Source organism: Protopterus annectens, chromosome 4.part0 (assembly GCF_019279795.1).
Source record: "Protopterus annectens isolate FY-2018-M chromosome 4.part0, PAN1.0, whole genome shotgun sequence".
NCBI lineage: Eukaryota > Metazoa > Chordata > Ceratodontiformes > Protopteridae > Protopterus > Protopterus annectens.
In genome coordinates, this window is record NC_056733.1 from 302,447,002 (window position 1) to 302,465,284 (window position 18,283).

General features: G+C 37.1%; 1 protein-coding gene across 3 annotated transcripts in view; it reads right to left on the bottom strand.

Moving 5' to 3' along the window:
* Positions 1–18,283, bottom strand: part of KSR2 (kinase suppressor of ras 2) — a 2,556,886-nt gene that overhangs the window by 239,695 nt on the left and 2,298,908 nt on the right. For all 3 annotated transcript variants that reach the window (XM_044068294.1, XM_044068293.1, XM_044068295.1), the window contains one exon: positions 11,628–11,759. In XM_044068294.1, the coding sequence (XP_043924229.1) occupies positions 11,628–11,759 (132 nt within the window). The remainder of the gene's footprint in view (positions 1–11,627; positions 11,760–18,283) is intronic.

Below are 18,283 nucleotides of genomic sequence, written 5' to 3' on the forward strand. Positions count from 1 at the left end.
ATATTGTCTGAAAGTAGTGGAAAACAATGCAGCATAATCCGTATGCCAAAAGCAAGTGCAATATAACTTATTCATTAATAGGGTCTTGTTTGTTGGAAACAATGATAGACAATATTACCTACTCTATTAACACATACATACATACATACAAACATTTCAAGTTTGGGTCTAATATAACTAACAAACTATGACGTCATCATTTTTGATTTCCTAGACTTTATACATTATTCATACAACCTACACTTCTATATCTACCATTAATCAATTGGTTAATATGATTAGAAAAACTCAAAGCTGGATCTACCCATAAACCCAGGTCCTTAAAGGAGAACCACGCCCATAGACTGAAATAACATGTTTATTTCATCAAGGGTTTCCTACATTTTAACACTACTTTTTGTTTGTTTTTAATGTAATTCCAGAGTCCCCACATGGGGTCCAGCAGCTTGATTTTTTTAGCCTACCTCCAAGTTTCCCACAATGCAGTGGTTGGCTTGAAAATATTACATCATAGCTCCTAAGCTCCTGCCAGTACACTGACTTTACATGTGTTTTCACATATACCTTGCTTTCTTTTAGTCTTTCAGGGTTAATTACCATTTCTTGCTCTTCAATTACTTAAAAGACAAACCGGGATTATCACACAGAACAGTATTCTCAGCACTTGATCTTTGTCTCCTGCTGTCATCTATTAACCACAGCAGCAAACTGCTCAAATTTGTCACTGTGAGGTGGGGAGGTGCTTAGGGGGAGGGGAGATGAGGTATAAGGACTAAACCTCATATGAGATTTATCAGCATATTATTCTCCTGTGCCCAAATGCTCAATTAGGTCAAAATCTTTTACAGACATGCCCTATCTGTAACATATTTAATCAGTTTACCCAATTTCAAGACATCTGCATACAGACTGTAGATCACCTCTGATGAAAAAGCTAGATTTGAAAGATATAATCAAAACATCTATGACTCTATGAAATGCTGAAGTTAAATCTATATAAACTATATCAACACAATTTTTATTCATAGCTGTTATCATTATCAAACATCATGTGGTAATATATCTATTTTTCAACATATGCATGTTGATACATAGTTTCACGACCCAACCTTTCCAATTATGGCAATAATTTATCCAATGTAACCTTCTCCATTATTTTTCCACAACATGAAAGAAAACGTACACATCTGTAAGACTCTGGGTTTACCTGAGTTTGTCATAATTCCCTTTCCCATAAAGATAGGTATAACAAGTACATATATTCATTCATGAGGAATCTAAAAGAAAAATCTAGCCAAGCAAGATTTTCCACTGTGTGATTCTTTAAAATCTCTTGTATTAGAGGTAACATGGGATATATGCAAATGACCCCATAAGAACACCAGGTGTTCCAGCTATATGGCGATTCTGAATGTCCATGACTTATTTCTTTTTAAGTTGATTAATAGATAAATTCAGGCCAATAAAGCCAAACCCCCCCTTATAATCACCATATAGCTGGAACACCTGGTGTCCTTAAGGGGTCATTTGCATATATCCAATGTTACCTCTAGTACAAGAGATTTTAAGGAATCACACAGGGGAAGATCTAGCTTGGCTAGATTTTTCTTCTAGTTATTACTGATTGGTTTATCTGTGTGACCTTGCTACTCATTGTTTTAATCACTAGGAATCTTTCAATATTTATATGACTTAGTAAATTAACAGATATAATTGCACTGTAAGTTCATGCCAAAGTGTTCACAGGTCATTATTTCTAATTAATAAGTTAAGATATCTAAGAAGTCATCTTTCTTTTTTACACATTGATTTAAATGATGTAAGTTATAGAGCTGCAATATAAATGAAAAATTGAGAATGTTTTACTATGAAATATTTTACTAAGGATTTAGATGAAATGTGAATTGACTGAAATAATTTATGTTACTGAAGTGTCTAGTGACTGAAAAACATAAATGCTTTAAATCATTGGATTTGGCACTGAGCTTTTAGTCAAAGCACTGAAGAGTCACACATCAGGAAAGTATGTCACATAAACCTCACCTGTATATGAGGAATAGGCTACACCTATGAAACAAAGAATAAAGGGATGTTTACAATAGCATATCAACATAAAGAATGAAAGAGGGTTAATGGAATAAACATGAAAAGGTGTTGCTGGCCATCCTACTGTTGGCTGTCAACTATATTTATATATATATAAATATATATATATAGACATATACATATATATTTTTAGGAGTAATTTATCAGATCAAATGTCTGAATGTTCGGACTATCAAACAAATGCCAGAAGAAGAAAAATGCTGACATTTGTCTGTGGGGTATCACAGTACACAGGTATAGGGGTTTAGCCTTTCCCCCACTATTGTGTGATTTCAGAGTTGGCAAGTATAATTAGTTGGGGGTGTGCATATGGGTTAAGAGGGGCTTGCCACTAGCATAAAACATTTATTTTTTTTAAGTTTCAATTAACTTGTTTTCTAACTTTTCAAGATCAGTTTTTTTTTTCATTTCAAACATTTTTGCTCAATTAAATGAAATAGATCCAACAGATCCATCCGTATATATATATATATATATATATATATATATATATATGTATATATATATATATATATATATATTGTTTTTTTAGGTCACATCAGGTAGACACCAACGTGAAAGATTTGGCACAGAGGGAGAGTCACAAGTGTGTCTGACGAGTAAGATGCTGCTTTGGTTGTTATACCTAGATAAAGAATGATGAACTGTGGAGGCAATGGCATGCAAGGTCCTACAGAACAATCTCCTGAGACTGTATTGGAGTGTCAAGTGGCACTGCCTGCTATGTATGATGGGACAACTAAGTATTGTAACCAAGTCTAATAGAAGAGTTATACAATGGGGGGGGGGGGGCTGTCTTGACTGTTCAAGTTAATGGATATGTTATCTTACTCTGTATTTCTTTATTATTAAACTTTAAAAAAATAGTTTTAGATTTCCAAGATCTTTGCATTCTAATCAACAGGATGCTTAGATCTCTTCCAATGTCATAAGAGAAAATTTGAAAAACGGACAGAATAACACATTGAGTTGATTAAAAATCAGTTGCCGGTTTGCCAGTATACAACCTGGAAGACAGCAAAGATGAAATATGGAAAAAAAGCAAGAGAAAATCAACACAAAAAGAAGAAAAGGCTGTGGTAGGGGGCAGTCTTGCAGCTGTTCAGAGCAGCAGTTCAGGTTTCAGTCTTAATAAAAGGAGATGATGTCCAGTAATTTAGTGGAAAAATAAATCAGATTTATCCAGAGGTGTTTAAAATAAGTGACACACTGGAGATAAACATACAGTCAAATGAAAAAAGGCTGGAAGGAAAAAGAAGAAGCTTTAAGTAGCTCTTCCAATGAGCTGATATAACTGCATTACTCAGAAGCTGAAATGAAAGAAACACTAGTTGAATATGAAACTTCAAAAGAAGAACTAAGAACTTAGAAGAAAGAATTATCGCCTACTTAGAGGCAATCTCTGCTTGACCTACAAAGCCATGTCTGACCCTGAGCTGCTAGATATGCTACACCTAAAGAAATCCCAATCCCTCCATGCCACACGCTCCAGGGACCTAAACCTCATTACCACAATAAACAGAACATGCTGGAGGGACAGGTTCCTAACCCAGAGACTTCCCATACTCTGGAACAAACTTCCCACTCACATCAAGCAGAGCACTTCACTGGCCCTCTTTAAGAGAAATCTTGACAAATGGATGGGCAATAGGAATTTTACCCTGGGGATCACTTCAGTGGCCTTGCTTGACAGGGACAATGGGAATTAACTTTGGGTGGCATGATGCCAAGGAAACTTCTTGGGCTAGGCTTATATAGGCTCCAGAGTCATTACCTAGTACACACCTATGAACCTATGAAATGTTTCAAAGATAGAGCTAGAAGACAGATGCAGGGAAAACCTTAGGTTTTCTGCTGTGCCAGAGAAATTGGAAGGAACAGACTGCATTAAATTTATGAAACTACAAATAAGCAACTGAATTGGTATTCCACAGCAGGATTTATTAATGGAAAGGGCACACTGTATGTATGCTACAATCTGACCTTGAGAAAGGAGTCCCTCAAGGTTGATTTCTTGCTCCATTATTAACAAACTTTTGTCAGACCTTCCTCATCTTCTGTTGGACATTAATGTTGATGATATGCTCATTTACAGATCTGGCACTGCCCATTCTGCTATACAAAACAACCTAAAATGACTGACACTTCCTTCAAGAGGGTTCATAGCAAGGTACTAGGCTATCGGCCCAAGGGTCTACGTAAGCCTAACCAACAAGGTTCCCTGGCTTACGCCACCCAAGAAAGTTAATTTCCTGTGCCCCCTGTCGAGCAGAGCCACAGAAGTGATCCCCGGGGTGTATTTCCTATTTCCCATCCACTCATCAATATTTTTCTTCAAGAGTGCTAATGAAGAACTTTGCTTGACATAGATGGGTAGCTTGTTCCAGAGTAAAGGAAGTCTCTGGGATAGGAATCTATCCTTCCAGCATGTCATGTTTATTGTGGTGATGAGGTTTAGGACCCTAGAGCACGTAGCTTGGAGGGATTGGGATTTCTTTAGGTGTAGCATGTCCAACGGCTCTGGGTTTGACATAGCTTTATATGTTAGGCAGAGATCACCTCAGAGTAGGCGATATGCTACAGAGTAAAGCTGGAGTTTTTTGAGATGGTCAGTGTAGGGCATCTGTTTGAGGCCAGTAATCCTCTTTGTGAGGTACTTCTGTGACCTTTCCTGCTGCTGCAGATGTCTTGTGAGGTGCATTCCAAAAAGGGCACTGTACTCTATAATGGGTCTAATACTGAGTAGAGGGGAACAATGACCTCTTTTTTCCTGGATGAGAACCCTTTTGTGATGAGGTGTGCCACACAGAAGGATTTCCTGACTACTGTGGCGATGTGATTTCCAAAGGAGAGACTACTGCCACCTGGGTGCCAAAGTCTCTTATCACACATTTGGCATTAAGTAGACTGCCGTTTATGTGGTAGTTCATGGGTACAAAGTTTTTACCAGCAGGGATGACAATGCACTTTGTGTTATTGAGCTTGAGGCCATGCCTCTGACACCATGTATCTGTCTCAGTGAGGCCCTTCTGTAGGATGTCCACATCATTTGGGGACTCAGCTATGGCTCCTAGTTTGCAGTCATCTGCGAACTTCATTAGCCATAGGCCTTCTGTGTTAGCCTGTACTCCAGAGAAGTAGATACCAAACAGGAGAGGTCCCAGGACTGAACCCTGTGGTACTCCACTTGTCACTGGTTTGAAGTCAGATTTGGAATTTGCAACTTTTACAGTGTGGGTTCTGTCAGTGAGCCAGTTGGCAACCCATCTTGTGATGTAGGGATTTATACCTAGTTTAGTGAGTTTAGCTATAATTCCAGAATGGGGGATGGTGTCAAAAGCCTTGGAGAGGTCAAGATAGGCTGTATGAACCATCTTACCCTCGTGTACGGCTTTGGTGACTGCCTCAAAGAAGTCGATCAGGTTCAGAAGGCATGATTTTCCTTTCACAAACCCGAACTGGGTGGGGTCCAAAGTTTGGAGGTTACCAATGTCTTTGTTTATGAGTTCAATGATGATACGTTCCATGGCCTTGCAGACCAGGCTCGTCAGGCTAATAGGGCAATAGTTTCCAGGATCAGTAGTGGCTCCCCCTTTGTGTAGTGGGATAACTGTTGCTGTGCACCGTTCAGTGGGCACAAAGCCTGACGTGAGACTATGATTGAACATGGTGCTTAGGTGGGAAGCCAGTTTGTTCTGAAGTTCATGTAAAACGCAGCCTGTGATGTTGTCAGGTCCCATGGATGCTGTGTTTTTGGTTTTAGAGAGTGCAGCTTTTACCTGCATAGATGTGATTATAGGGACTCTGCATTCTTCCTGTATAGATATGGGCCCTTTAGGGGGTGAGAGGGGGTAAAGTTAGTACTGAACCTATCTGCCAGAATGTTGGCAATATCAGTTAGTTCTTTAATTTTCATGCCATTGTTAAATGACACAAAACCTTTACTGAACACCATAAAGACTAAAGTAATGCTTTTCAGAAAAACGTAGACACTGCCACATCAAAGATACCAGCCACAAGAAACCAACTCCTTCTTCTAATACCTAGTCCTTTGATTAGATCAAATTTTAAACTAGTATCTGAACACACAGCACCGTAAAGCAAAATAAAAAAAATTGTCTTTTTGGCTTAGAACATCTGTCATTTTCTTTTTGCTAAATGAAGGAATAAGCACAGCCTCTACCTCAAAAAAATATAAATAAATAAATAAATAAAAACCTCTAGAAAACACCTCAAACAAAATATATTCTTTCATAACTTTAGCACTTTGTTGCAAATATCATGTTGTCCTCAAAAAAGTTAACTGACTGCCAATAAAACAAATAGCACAAAGAACAGAGTTCATTCTTGTCTTTGTTTTAAACTAGTAAAACTACATTATTTTCTTTGCCAGCAGACTAATTATGAGAAAATGGCCCTGTAATCTGAGATGTCATTCCACCAATGCATTATCTCTACAAACTGCTAACAAAACTATACTGCAATGAATACTGAGCATTAGTTGTTGAAACCACTTCTAGCATTGACTGAAAATCTAGACTCCTAGGAAAATTTTTGCAGCACCCTCAAACAGCATTGCAGTAAAGAAGCTCATTATACATGCTTCACATTTCAACATTACACGATGCACTGCTTTCCAACTAAAGCCCTACAGCTCTAGTTCATATAGCTCAATGATCTAATGATTGTGGTATAAATAACTGTATACAAAAACACTAACAAAATTTATAAATATTCCTTTATTTACTTATTAATTCCGTAAGTACTATAACTGATATTAATGTAAAAGTGGATGGTTAACCTTTGTATAAATATTTCTGTAAGTGCTTAAGTAATATAACTGCATGTTTGCATGTTTTTTCCATGTCCCTGTGATTGCTATTACTACTTTCTGATTTAATATTTTGTAGATTTTATTGCATTATGTATGCATCGCCGTAGACGACCCTGAAATTTTCCCATGTGGATCAGTACTCTGCCCAGTAACATACATATATATATATATATATATATATATATATATATATATATATATATATATATATATATATATTTTATTTATATCTTTCTAGAGACAAACTGCAAAATCTTGCTAAAGTTAATGTGTGGCCATTTTTTTTATCATAAATCTCTGGCTTCCCTATATTCAAGGTGCATCACTAGCCTGTAGGAAAAAAAAAGACAAAAGGCATAATGCCGATCACATTTTTGCACAGGAAATAAGTGCAATTTGTAGTGATTCATTTGTTTTGGGAACTTTCTCCCTTCTGATGCTACAACTTTCACATTTCTTCTATGCTTCTGCCATCCTCCTAATCCTTTAAACTCTACACTAGTTTCAGCTAATCAAGTTCTATTCATGCATATTTCTTCCACTATCTATCAAGTTTTGTTTCTGTCTCTCCCACTAAAAATCATTCTCAAAGCCACAAAGGCCAACTCTCAGCTGTGTTGCTATGTGCTCCTTCTTCACCACCAAAAGCAGGACCAGTTTCTAAATCTATCACTGCATATAAAGAATGCAAAGATAATTTCTAACATAAATTATTCTACATCATTCCAAGTTAACACCGCACACAAATATATCTCTTGGCACTTTCCTGCACATTACAATAATTATTTTTGCATTATTTAATCCCTTTGTCTTTAGTGATGTTTCTTTCTTGATATCATCTGCTATTGCAGCTTGATAAACCGCACTTAAAAATGTGTTTTATATTCAATTCAATGAAGTGCACTAACAATATTTTTGCTTTCTTACCATGTTAACAGAATATGTGTGATTTTCTTCTATGCTTTGTATTTAATTATACTGGTGGATACACTCAAGTGTTTTTCCCCATGGTTTTCCTCTGAAAATGGGCTTTACCAAGCTGGGTAACCTCAGCTAACAAAACACAAATAAATAAAATACTTGGTTTTGACTTGAACTCCAGTTATTCCACATCCAAATGATAAAATATCTGACCCCAGATACTTGCCTCTTCAAGATCATTTACATGATGAAAATGGTGTAATAAGATATAAACAAGATGAATAATTAAAATGGTGACAAGTATGTTGGACAATGTACAGGTAAGGAAAATGTCATTAAAAATATTGCAAGAGAGATTTCAGGAAGTAATGGAGATTTTGCAAAAAAACTGGCTTTTGCAGTGCAATTGAAAGCAATGTAAAAGGAGCATTAATAATAATAATAAAAGGAAGCAACAGATTGTATACTACCAGAAGAAGGAGGGAGAAGTTAATGTCATGATGTGGCTAAGGCATTTTGTTGATAAATCAGGCATGAGTAATAATGAAGAAGCATGGTTTAATGACCCAACTATTACAGTCACAGATTTATAAAGTATTTTATTAAGTTTTAAGAAGCACTATGAGAATATAAACAGTAATAAATTACAAATGACAATAAAAGTATAGATAGCTTCCTAATGGGCAACATTCAGAAGTATAACAAAAACAATATGGAAAACCTTTTTCCCCTCAAAGAATTGAAAGATAATTAAAAAAAAAATCTCAAGACAACTTGATGGTCTAACCCCGGAATTCTACAAACTCTTGCTGACAATATAATGAAAGTTTTATTTAACACAGTCCAGAAGGTTAAAACCACAACAGATGTCCCACTCTCATGGAAATATTCTATTATATCTCCCATTTTAAAACTGTTTGCAGATGACCTACTAATAACTTCTAATGACATTGAAAACTCAATCGACCACCTGTTGAACAATCTAGATACTTCTGCAAATATATCTGGATTTAAATTCAATCATAATAAAACTCAAGCATTTCTAATAAAAATTGTTACTATGAAAGTGAACTCTAGCACAGACATAAAATGGGAGGGCACATATATTAAATATTTAGGCATCCTATTGAATCTAATTATAAAAAAATCACTCATGGCTAACCATCTTATAAATTCAATTACAAGTTTTAATAGATAATTGGAATAGACGGTTCTTCACATTTGAAGACAGACTAACTTTAATTAAAATGATATTGTTACCCGGAATTTTGTTAGCCAAGCTTTAATTCTCCCCCAATCCATTAAAACTAAAAAGAAATTAAATAACATTTTACTCAAGTTCCTCTACTACCCTAAAAAAAAAATGTCATTACTTGGGCATACCTCAAGCTGACAGGAAGTGGGTAAAGAATTTCCAAACACTGATTTTTATTTAAATTCTGCAATTATCAATGCAGTGTTACTTTGGAATAATACTTCTTATACATTGTACTGGAAGTTAATGCATGAAAGCTTACTATTGAATAATAATAAAACATTGCTCAAACCATACATAGAATATATAGAAACATTGTTATATGGATCTTGAAAATATATATTCAAAGTGAGAAACTGTAAATTGTTCTTACACCTCTTATAAACCAAATTCTATTATTGTTCAAAAGGTTTATGTTTTCTAATCCACTAATCAAAAACGTATTAATAATGTTTCCCAACTGCTTTCACAAATAAGTACTTGATATCTTTTGATATCCAGACAGTGCTAGAGTTTAAGGGGGGTGATTTATTATATTGGAATCAGTTTCTTTCAGTTAATAAAATAAATTCTACAGACTACCTGATTGCTAGATATAGCTTACAGAATTGTAATTGGTTAGAATTCTCTTTGCTGCTTCCACTTGCCTTCTCACTCTGTTCCACTGATCCATTCCATATATAAGCAAATAATTTCCCCGCTCTTTCCAAGATTTCTATTCTCCTTAGCTGATATTTCTCACCAGGGTGTTTTAATTTAAGTGAGGTACTTTGAATCTCTTTTCACTGTCCAACAACTGGCATCCTTCTGTGCACTTGATCATGCTTTACAAATCCTTTCCTGGACTCTCCCATTCTCGAGCTGTTGCCCCAGTCTTTGTGTCATCAGAAAAGAAGGTGATTCTGTTCTCTATTTCCTCAGATATGTCTGATACAGGCACACTAAAGAGTAGTAACCCCAGAACAGACTTCTACAGTTCTCCACTAATTACTTTCCTAATTCTTTACATTGTTCCCCTCACCACAATCCTTTGTGTCTTCCCATTCAACCATGCATCTATTCAGTTCCTCACTCCTGGGACTACTACAACCCTCTCTAGTTGTTCCGCTAACCTCTTGTATGGGATATAGGCAAATGTCTTACTGAAGTCTAGGTAGACAACATCTATTTATACTCCAGTGTCAATGACACTTGTAACACAGTCAGAATACTGAATTAGGTCTGACTGACACCTCTTTCTGTTGGCTGATGCCTGTCTTCTAGAAATGCCACCAACTTTAACCATAGGATTCTCTACATGGCTTTACCTGTCATAACTGAAAGACCTGTATTCCCCCAGGTTTTATTTTTCTCCCCCCAAACATAATGACCACACTTACAGCCTTCTGGCACCTTCACACTAGCCAGTGATTTGTAGATCTCTTTCACTGGTTCGGTCAGCACACTGGCTGGATTGTTGAGGACTCTAGAAAGTAGATCATCTGATCCCTGTGCTTTAGCAGCCATTTCCCTCACCACCTCCATCCTCTCTATGGTGGCACCTTCCCATTGCACTCCTCATGGTGCTCTGACCCCCTCCCAGCATGGAAGCCTGAACTAACATATTACTTCAGTACATCTGTGTTTTTTTATTCCAGTATTCTGTAATCTCCCTCCTAATTTTGCTTTGCCTGTCTATCTTTGTCTCTCCCTTCTTTCAGTGTTATAGCTTATAAAAGCCCTTGCTTCCCATCTTGATTCCTTCTGCTATCTCTGTCTGGACTTTAGCCTTTGCTGGCCTCATCATTGTTTCCTCTTACCAACAGCTCAAGGTTGACAAGATTTGTTAGCAGTCCTGCTTAGCACTTAGCACTAATCACTGCAACTGTCTCCATATAAGGGTCATTACTGTGCCACAGCCTTGCCTACCATGGTGTTTTTTGCTAGATGCCTCTGGAACAACTATAGTAATTTAGTTTTCTTTCTTTTTCTTTCATTCCCATCACTGGTCTGGATATATAGGAAAAGGCAATTTAATCCAGTGGTACTCCAGTAGAAATGCTGCTTGATGGTACAACTTTATGATGAGACAAAATTACAGCAGTATTTGAAAATGTTCAAGGGGATGTTTCATAGTTTCGTAGTAGGCTAATGACTTAAAACATCTTTAGAAGCCTAGCCACAAATTCCCTTGATTTTTTAGACTTTCTAATTTAAATCTGAATAACCTATTGCAAACAGAACATTTACACATTACCTCTTCTGTTAGGGACAAGAGTGCTACTCAAGAGATGAATTTCTGGCTCCCAATCCATTCATTCAGATTATGTTTGAAAAGAGTAAGAGAAGCACTTTGTTTTATGTGGAGAAAAAGCGGTTTCTGAAGAACTGGAATACTGTGATAAATATCAGTCCTTTCAATGGTTATTAATTTGCAGTGTTATGCTACTATAGTGAATGATCTGACAGATTCATGTGGTTTAAACATTTGATACATAGAGATTTAAATCATTAAATTTAAGTACAGCTTACCCAAATGCAAACACATCTGACTGTTTGGAGAAGGCCAGCTTGGCTTCCTGGGTATCTGGAGATAACTGCTGAATAATTTCTGGAGCAAGGTGGCATAGCCAGCCATTAGGAATCCTTAGTGCATTTTCCTTCCTGTGGAAATTCAGAAAAATCAAAAAGAACACTGAATAAAGAGAAATGTTATCACAGTCGGTCTGGCAATTTATGTATGATCAATAACAGTTATCAGTCAGAGATTTTAAATATGATGTTTCACATACTGTGCATTTTAAAACTCCATATCATTAGCAGACACTGAAAAATGACAAAATAATTTCTCTGACATAATACAAAATAATAAAAAGGTCCAGGCCACCAATGAAGGCAAAAAAACTTTTATATGACCACGTAGATTAGCACTTTCGTCTTGAGACAAGACTTCTTCAGATGTACTTAAAGAGGCATAACTTAAAGTGATGAAACTACAATTGTATTAAAATGTTAAGCTTTCATTACTGTGCATGAGAGAATGGGCTTACTGTACATCAGTACCCTTATTGGAGAACGGACGTTCTCCAGAAGGGTATTAATGTACAAGTAATGAAATGAAGAAAAACCACGGCCAGAGATGCGGGAACGCCATTTATTACTAATTTAAATGCTAAAAATTGTAAACATACATTTTCCGTCCTTTTCAAGTGAAATTACATGTAATTACTGCCCTTCCAGGGGTGTAAAGGCCCTCCGCCTGCAGCATTGAGCCTCACAACACCCCTGGGCAGGCATTAATTAAGCAATAACCGATGACGACGGTGCAGTATATTGAAGATTTACCGATGGTTGGTGTGGTTTAATCATGAGGTTAAAGCCCAAGTGATTAAACAATGCCAACCATGGGTAAATTTTCAATATATCACAACCACAGAGATGGTTATTGCCTATTAAACAATGAGATTATTTAAGAAAATAATACTTTTCTTAAATAATGTCTTTTTATAATGCCTCTGTGGTGCCCTTCCACATTTTTCCGGTATCCTTGGGCTTTGTCTGATGTACTGCGCATGTCTATGAGACTTGTGTTCCCATGGTTACATAGTACATCAGTGGTGTGCAAAGGAAGCAACGGAGAAACGAAGATGTCCATTGCTTTTTTTTTTTTTTAATTGAAAACAAAAAAAAAAAAGAGACTGAGAGACTTTTAACATTCGGGAGAGCTGGGACAGACAAAATAAAAGGCTAATTAGGTAAGTTTCCATAGTTTTGCAGAACATACCTGATTATCCTTTTATTTTTCTCTACACCATCTCCCTCACTCATTTGAGGTCTTCCATTTCTTTATTTTGTTAAAAAAGAAGACAGAAAAGTAAAACATTTATGGGATATACTAATGGAAAAAAAGTCTGGGTGACCAGACCTTTTTCCATTGGTATATTCTAGGATTTACAACTGGCACGCTCGTTGGGCTGACCAATCAGCGTGCTCGTTTTTGAATATTAATGGCCAGTCATTGTATAATTATGCATTAACACACACCATTTCGGGCATTACTGCTTGCTTGTGTATATTTGTGTTATACAACTCGTGATGTACTGCTTGGATAACCAGCCAAATAACAACAAGTTTAATTCATACAATGCTAAGTGCTCTACAGGTCTAAGCACATAAGCTAGGTTTCAGTCAAACCCCAATGCAATAGCTTAACTGACTTATTTTGGGAGCACAACTACAGGTAAAAATGGACTTGATGGGAACATTCTCAGGGAAGGGCATCATAATATGAGTATGAAAACATCTGAATTGTTTATCATTTTATTTATATTTACAGTTCTTAACCAGGTTAAGCCCAGTGGACCCAAGTAGCTAATTTCAGGGGTGATCGAGCAACACTGTCTGGTTAACTGACTTGCTGTAAGCTATAGTAGATAAATGGAGTAAGTGAAGTTGCAGGAGGCTAGATTTTATGAGGCTATTATATACTTTTATAAATAACTTACCGAGAGTAAAAAAATAATGAAATGCCAAGTGCATTTCAAATGAAAATAATTCAAATCTAAACATCATGAATCACATTTAGGTCATCTATCACTTTTCAGATAGCGGGAAAAAGTTCTAAAAAACATACTTATCCTGGATTCAGAAATGTAAAACCAAAAACACAAACAAAAGTACTTCTAAAAAGGAAGAACTCAGTTTAACTGCAAAGTTAAGTGTGTTCATACCACAATTAAAAGAACTGCATCACAAATTAAAAACAATTAAAAACCACAGCTTATAATGCTTAGCAAAATCGCATGACAAGTCATGCAACAATTTCTATCCATTAAAAATGAAATATAGCTTACAATAAAACAGATGTGATAACAGATTACTCATCTCCATAGATAAAGGCTTTAAATAACACTTTAATATTTAATGATTAATGTATGTGCTACAAAATATAACTATCACTTCACGTCTTTAACCTCAAGTTCATTATTAAATCAACTGCTCTAACATTCATATTGAAATTAACAATTATGGAGAAAACCTGTTTTAAAAAGCTGCATAATTTTCATTATGTTTGACTAAAGCATTTGTGTTGTCTTGACTTTTACTAGTATAACAATGTTCTGTAATGCACAGGCAATTTTCTTATTGTTTTTCATAAACAGAAATCACTGCAGATAACACATCTTGCCAAACAGACCACTCCAAAATCATTACATGTAAAATGCTTGTTAATGGAGTATTTCTAACTGCTGCATGGATAAGTACCCTGGGTATGGAATTATGACATTTCTTTCCATTGTGACTGGCATCTACTTGCAGCACAACTACCTTATCCGGTAATTAATTGATGTTCTGTACTGATTTTCTATATGGAGTTTGTATACTCCTCAGGTCTTCTCTGAAAAAGGGCATGTAGCTCAATGCAACCACAAAATTGTCACCCTGATGCCGAGCTATTTTACCTGGAGGTCAAATGTCATAATTTCCCCATATAACAAATTTTATAGTGACTGAATATATAAGCCCTTCCTCTAGAATAATGTTTTCCTTGCATTCATGGCTACTTCCTGACCTCCTGGTCTCCACTGTAGGTTGGAGATAAATGACATTTCCTCGCAAGTCCATTCTATCCTTCATGTTTTTTTTTTATTTAACTACAGATGTCTGCAAATTCATATCTCTTTAAAGTTTTATTCCATCTAATTACCAGTATATCATGCCCCTAAAGTAACAAAAATCGTTTCATTTTATTACCTTATGTATTAATAGGGTTAGAAACCCTATGTAACATGTGAGCTGTCCTTACTAAGTTGCAACCATAATGTTGGCAGCAGGGCAGCCTTCTTGTCTCTACGTACACAAACATTAGAGTTAATTTGTTTCAGTAGTCAAGCAGGTCCCTGCAAACAAACTATTTGGAGACAAGGGTCATCATTTAAGAGTCTAAGGCAGACTTTTTATTCTTGTAGTTGCAAAATATATAAAATTTCCTGTTATATATGATTTTATATTATATTATATTATATTATAGTATACTATAGCATTCTATTATATTATATCTTTTATTGTACAAACAAGCTTTAAGTTTTTGACCTATTAATTTTATACAAAGCACTGCAAGTATGCCTTTTGATCCTGCTTACATTCCAGTCCATGAGCTTGTCTTAGAGAGGTCAGACATATGTTTTGTTTATGAACTTAGCTAGGCCTTTCTATCTCAAATTTATCTCTGACTTCCTAGGCAAATGCCCAAGTGACAAAATGAAATTTAATTTTATTTATTTAGACTTTGTTGACTAGGTTTATCTCAGTAGATCATTGGCCTTTTTTCAGGGGAGACCCAAGATGGTAATCTGGCCAGGGCACTGGGGAACTTCCCCTTCTTGCTACCACACTCGTGGTCCATAAGGCTGGTGAGTGTGTGCATGTGTACATTATGTTCCCGCTGCAGTGGTAGCTGGGAGAATATAGTAGTATGGAGGAACTGAGGCAAATGCCGATTCCAATGAGGGAATGAAGTAGAGAGGAGGTTGGAGGAGGATTTGGCAAGACTTTTTACAAAGAGCTACAAAATAATGTGAATATCCAATTTCACACAGAGACAGACAGAGAGACTGTTAAAGGACATTTGTTAAAGAACTTTTATACAGAAGTTAAAACTATTGCAAAAGTACTAGATAACAGAGGTTTATGGACTATGGTTTGGAATTGCAATGTTATGTTCATAAGTTCATAGGTGTGGACTAGGCTAATTGACCTGGAGACTTTACAAGCCTAGCCCATAGAAGTGCTCTGGCACTGTACCACCTGACGTTAGCTCCCAGTGCCTCTATTCTGTGGAGCCAGTGAAGTGATCCCCAGGGTGAACTTTATATTTCCCATCCACTCATCAAGATTTCTCTTGAAGAGGGCCAGTGAGATGCTCTGCTTGACATGTATGTGAAGTCTATTCCAGAGCATGGGCAATTTCTGGGTTATGAACCTGTCCCTCCAGCATGTTCTGTTGATTGCGGTAATGAGGTTGTGAAAATAGAAAATGGCAAAATTATTCTCATTCATAACATGATTAATGTGCAAGGGAAAAAAGCTGTTGTATGATATTGGGGGCTCATAGGTTGGTTACTAGGCTATCAGCCCTAGGACCTATACAAGCCTAGCCATAACAATTCCATGGCTATTTCTTCCCACACTATTTACTTCCCTGGACCCTTGTCTAGCAGGGTGACTGACGTGATCCCTGGGGTGAATTTCCTTTCTCCCATCCAATCGTCAAGGTTCCTTTTGAAGAGGGCCAAAGAGGCACTCTGCTTGACATGTATGGGCAATCTATTCCAGATTCTGGGGAGTCTCTGGGTCAGGAACCTATCCCACAACCAAAAACATTTTCTTTTTGTGGAAAAGAGGATCATTTTCTTGACAACTGTGATAAAAATAAATGTTTCACATATGGAGATTATGGACATGATAAAAAAAATATGAAAATGAATGTAATAAATCAAAATAAATAGGACATTTAAGGGAAGATGGTGAAAAACACATAACGCATGCACTCAGGTCCCTCAACAACAGGTACAAATATGACTCTGTCATTGAACATATGGGTGTGAATGACCTGAGATGTACCTCCCTGGACTACATGAAAAGAGACATGGAGGAGCTGTCGGATTATGTAGCCCAGGCTGGTATGACCCTAGCCCTGAGCAGCATCCTACCATTACCCAGAATGATACCACAGTACAAGCAGAAAATGAATGATTTCAACAAATGGCTAAGCTTCTGGTGTCATTCTAAGGGGATCCAGTATAAGTCTGCCTGGGAAGACATGACTGACAGACCTGGATGCTTTGTCAAAGATAGCCTGCATCTGTCACCTCTGGGCTTCGGGATACTGGCCATGGCTCTTGCCACCCCTATAGTGCCTTTTTAGGTGGTGTTCCAAAGACTAAATTACCAATATAACAGCTACAAATGAATGCAATCCAAGGGTGATGTTGCTCAACGCTAGAAGTCTAACTCTCAAAATGCACACACTCGAAGCACTCCTTAAAATGGAGAACATCGACATTTGTTCTGTAACAGAGACCTGGTTCAAGGCAGCAGAAAGCAACCCTGCACTACCAGGCTATAACTCATTCCACACCTTTCGTACCCAGAACTTGGACCGAAGATCCAAAGGCGGTGGTGTTTCCGTATTCATAAAGGATGCACACACCTCCAGACTGGTAGCCCAAAATAACGCAACAGAGATAATTCAAGTGCAGCTAACATTGGGTAAGACAGTGATTCAGGTTGTAGCCTGTTATAAGCCCCAACCATGTCCCAAGACTCACACTCCACATTCCTAAGCACCTTGGAGAATATTAGGGTCCAACCTAACATTTTCAAATAGGGCGACTTCAACTACCCCTCCATTAACAGGGAAAACTTCTCATGTACCAATACACTTGCCCAGCGTTTCCAGGAATTCATTAATTCCAATGCCTTGGACCAGCTCATTCTTACCCCCACTAGAGGTAACAACAGCCTCGACCTGATCATTACTAACATGGGCAACCGTTGCTCTACACCAGTAGTCAACTACTCCCTGGTTAGATCTGACCACAAACTAATCACCTTGGAAGTCCACATCCCTCCCACCCCCCACCCCCCCAAAAAAAAGTAACCACCATGAAAAACTTCTTCTAAGCTAACTTTGGGCTCCTAAAAACAGAGGTGGTTAACTTTACAGTACACATGCAAATGGAGAATAGATGCATGACCGCCAAATCATACACCAATGCACTGTACGAACACGTACACAAATGCATGGATCTCGCCATACCTAGTAGAACCAAGATGCTCTCCTCCAAAAAAAAGGAAGCCAATCTGGTGGTCCTCTGCCATAAACAAACTCTACAACAGAAGGAGGAAACTGATACAGAATAAGGTAAAGTCCCAAGTCTGGCAAAACTCCCTTATCAGCCTCAACAAAAAGTTGAGATCCCTCATCAAATCCTCTACAGCTAGCTATGAAAACAGAATTGCAGCAGATAGTAAAGACAACTACACGGCCTATAGTTATGTAAAGAATCTCCACGGCAATACTACTACAAGGCCTATAGTTATGTAAAGAATCTCCACGGCAATACTACTACAAGGCCTATAGTTATGTAAAGAATCTCCACGGCAATACTACTGCATAATGGTAT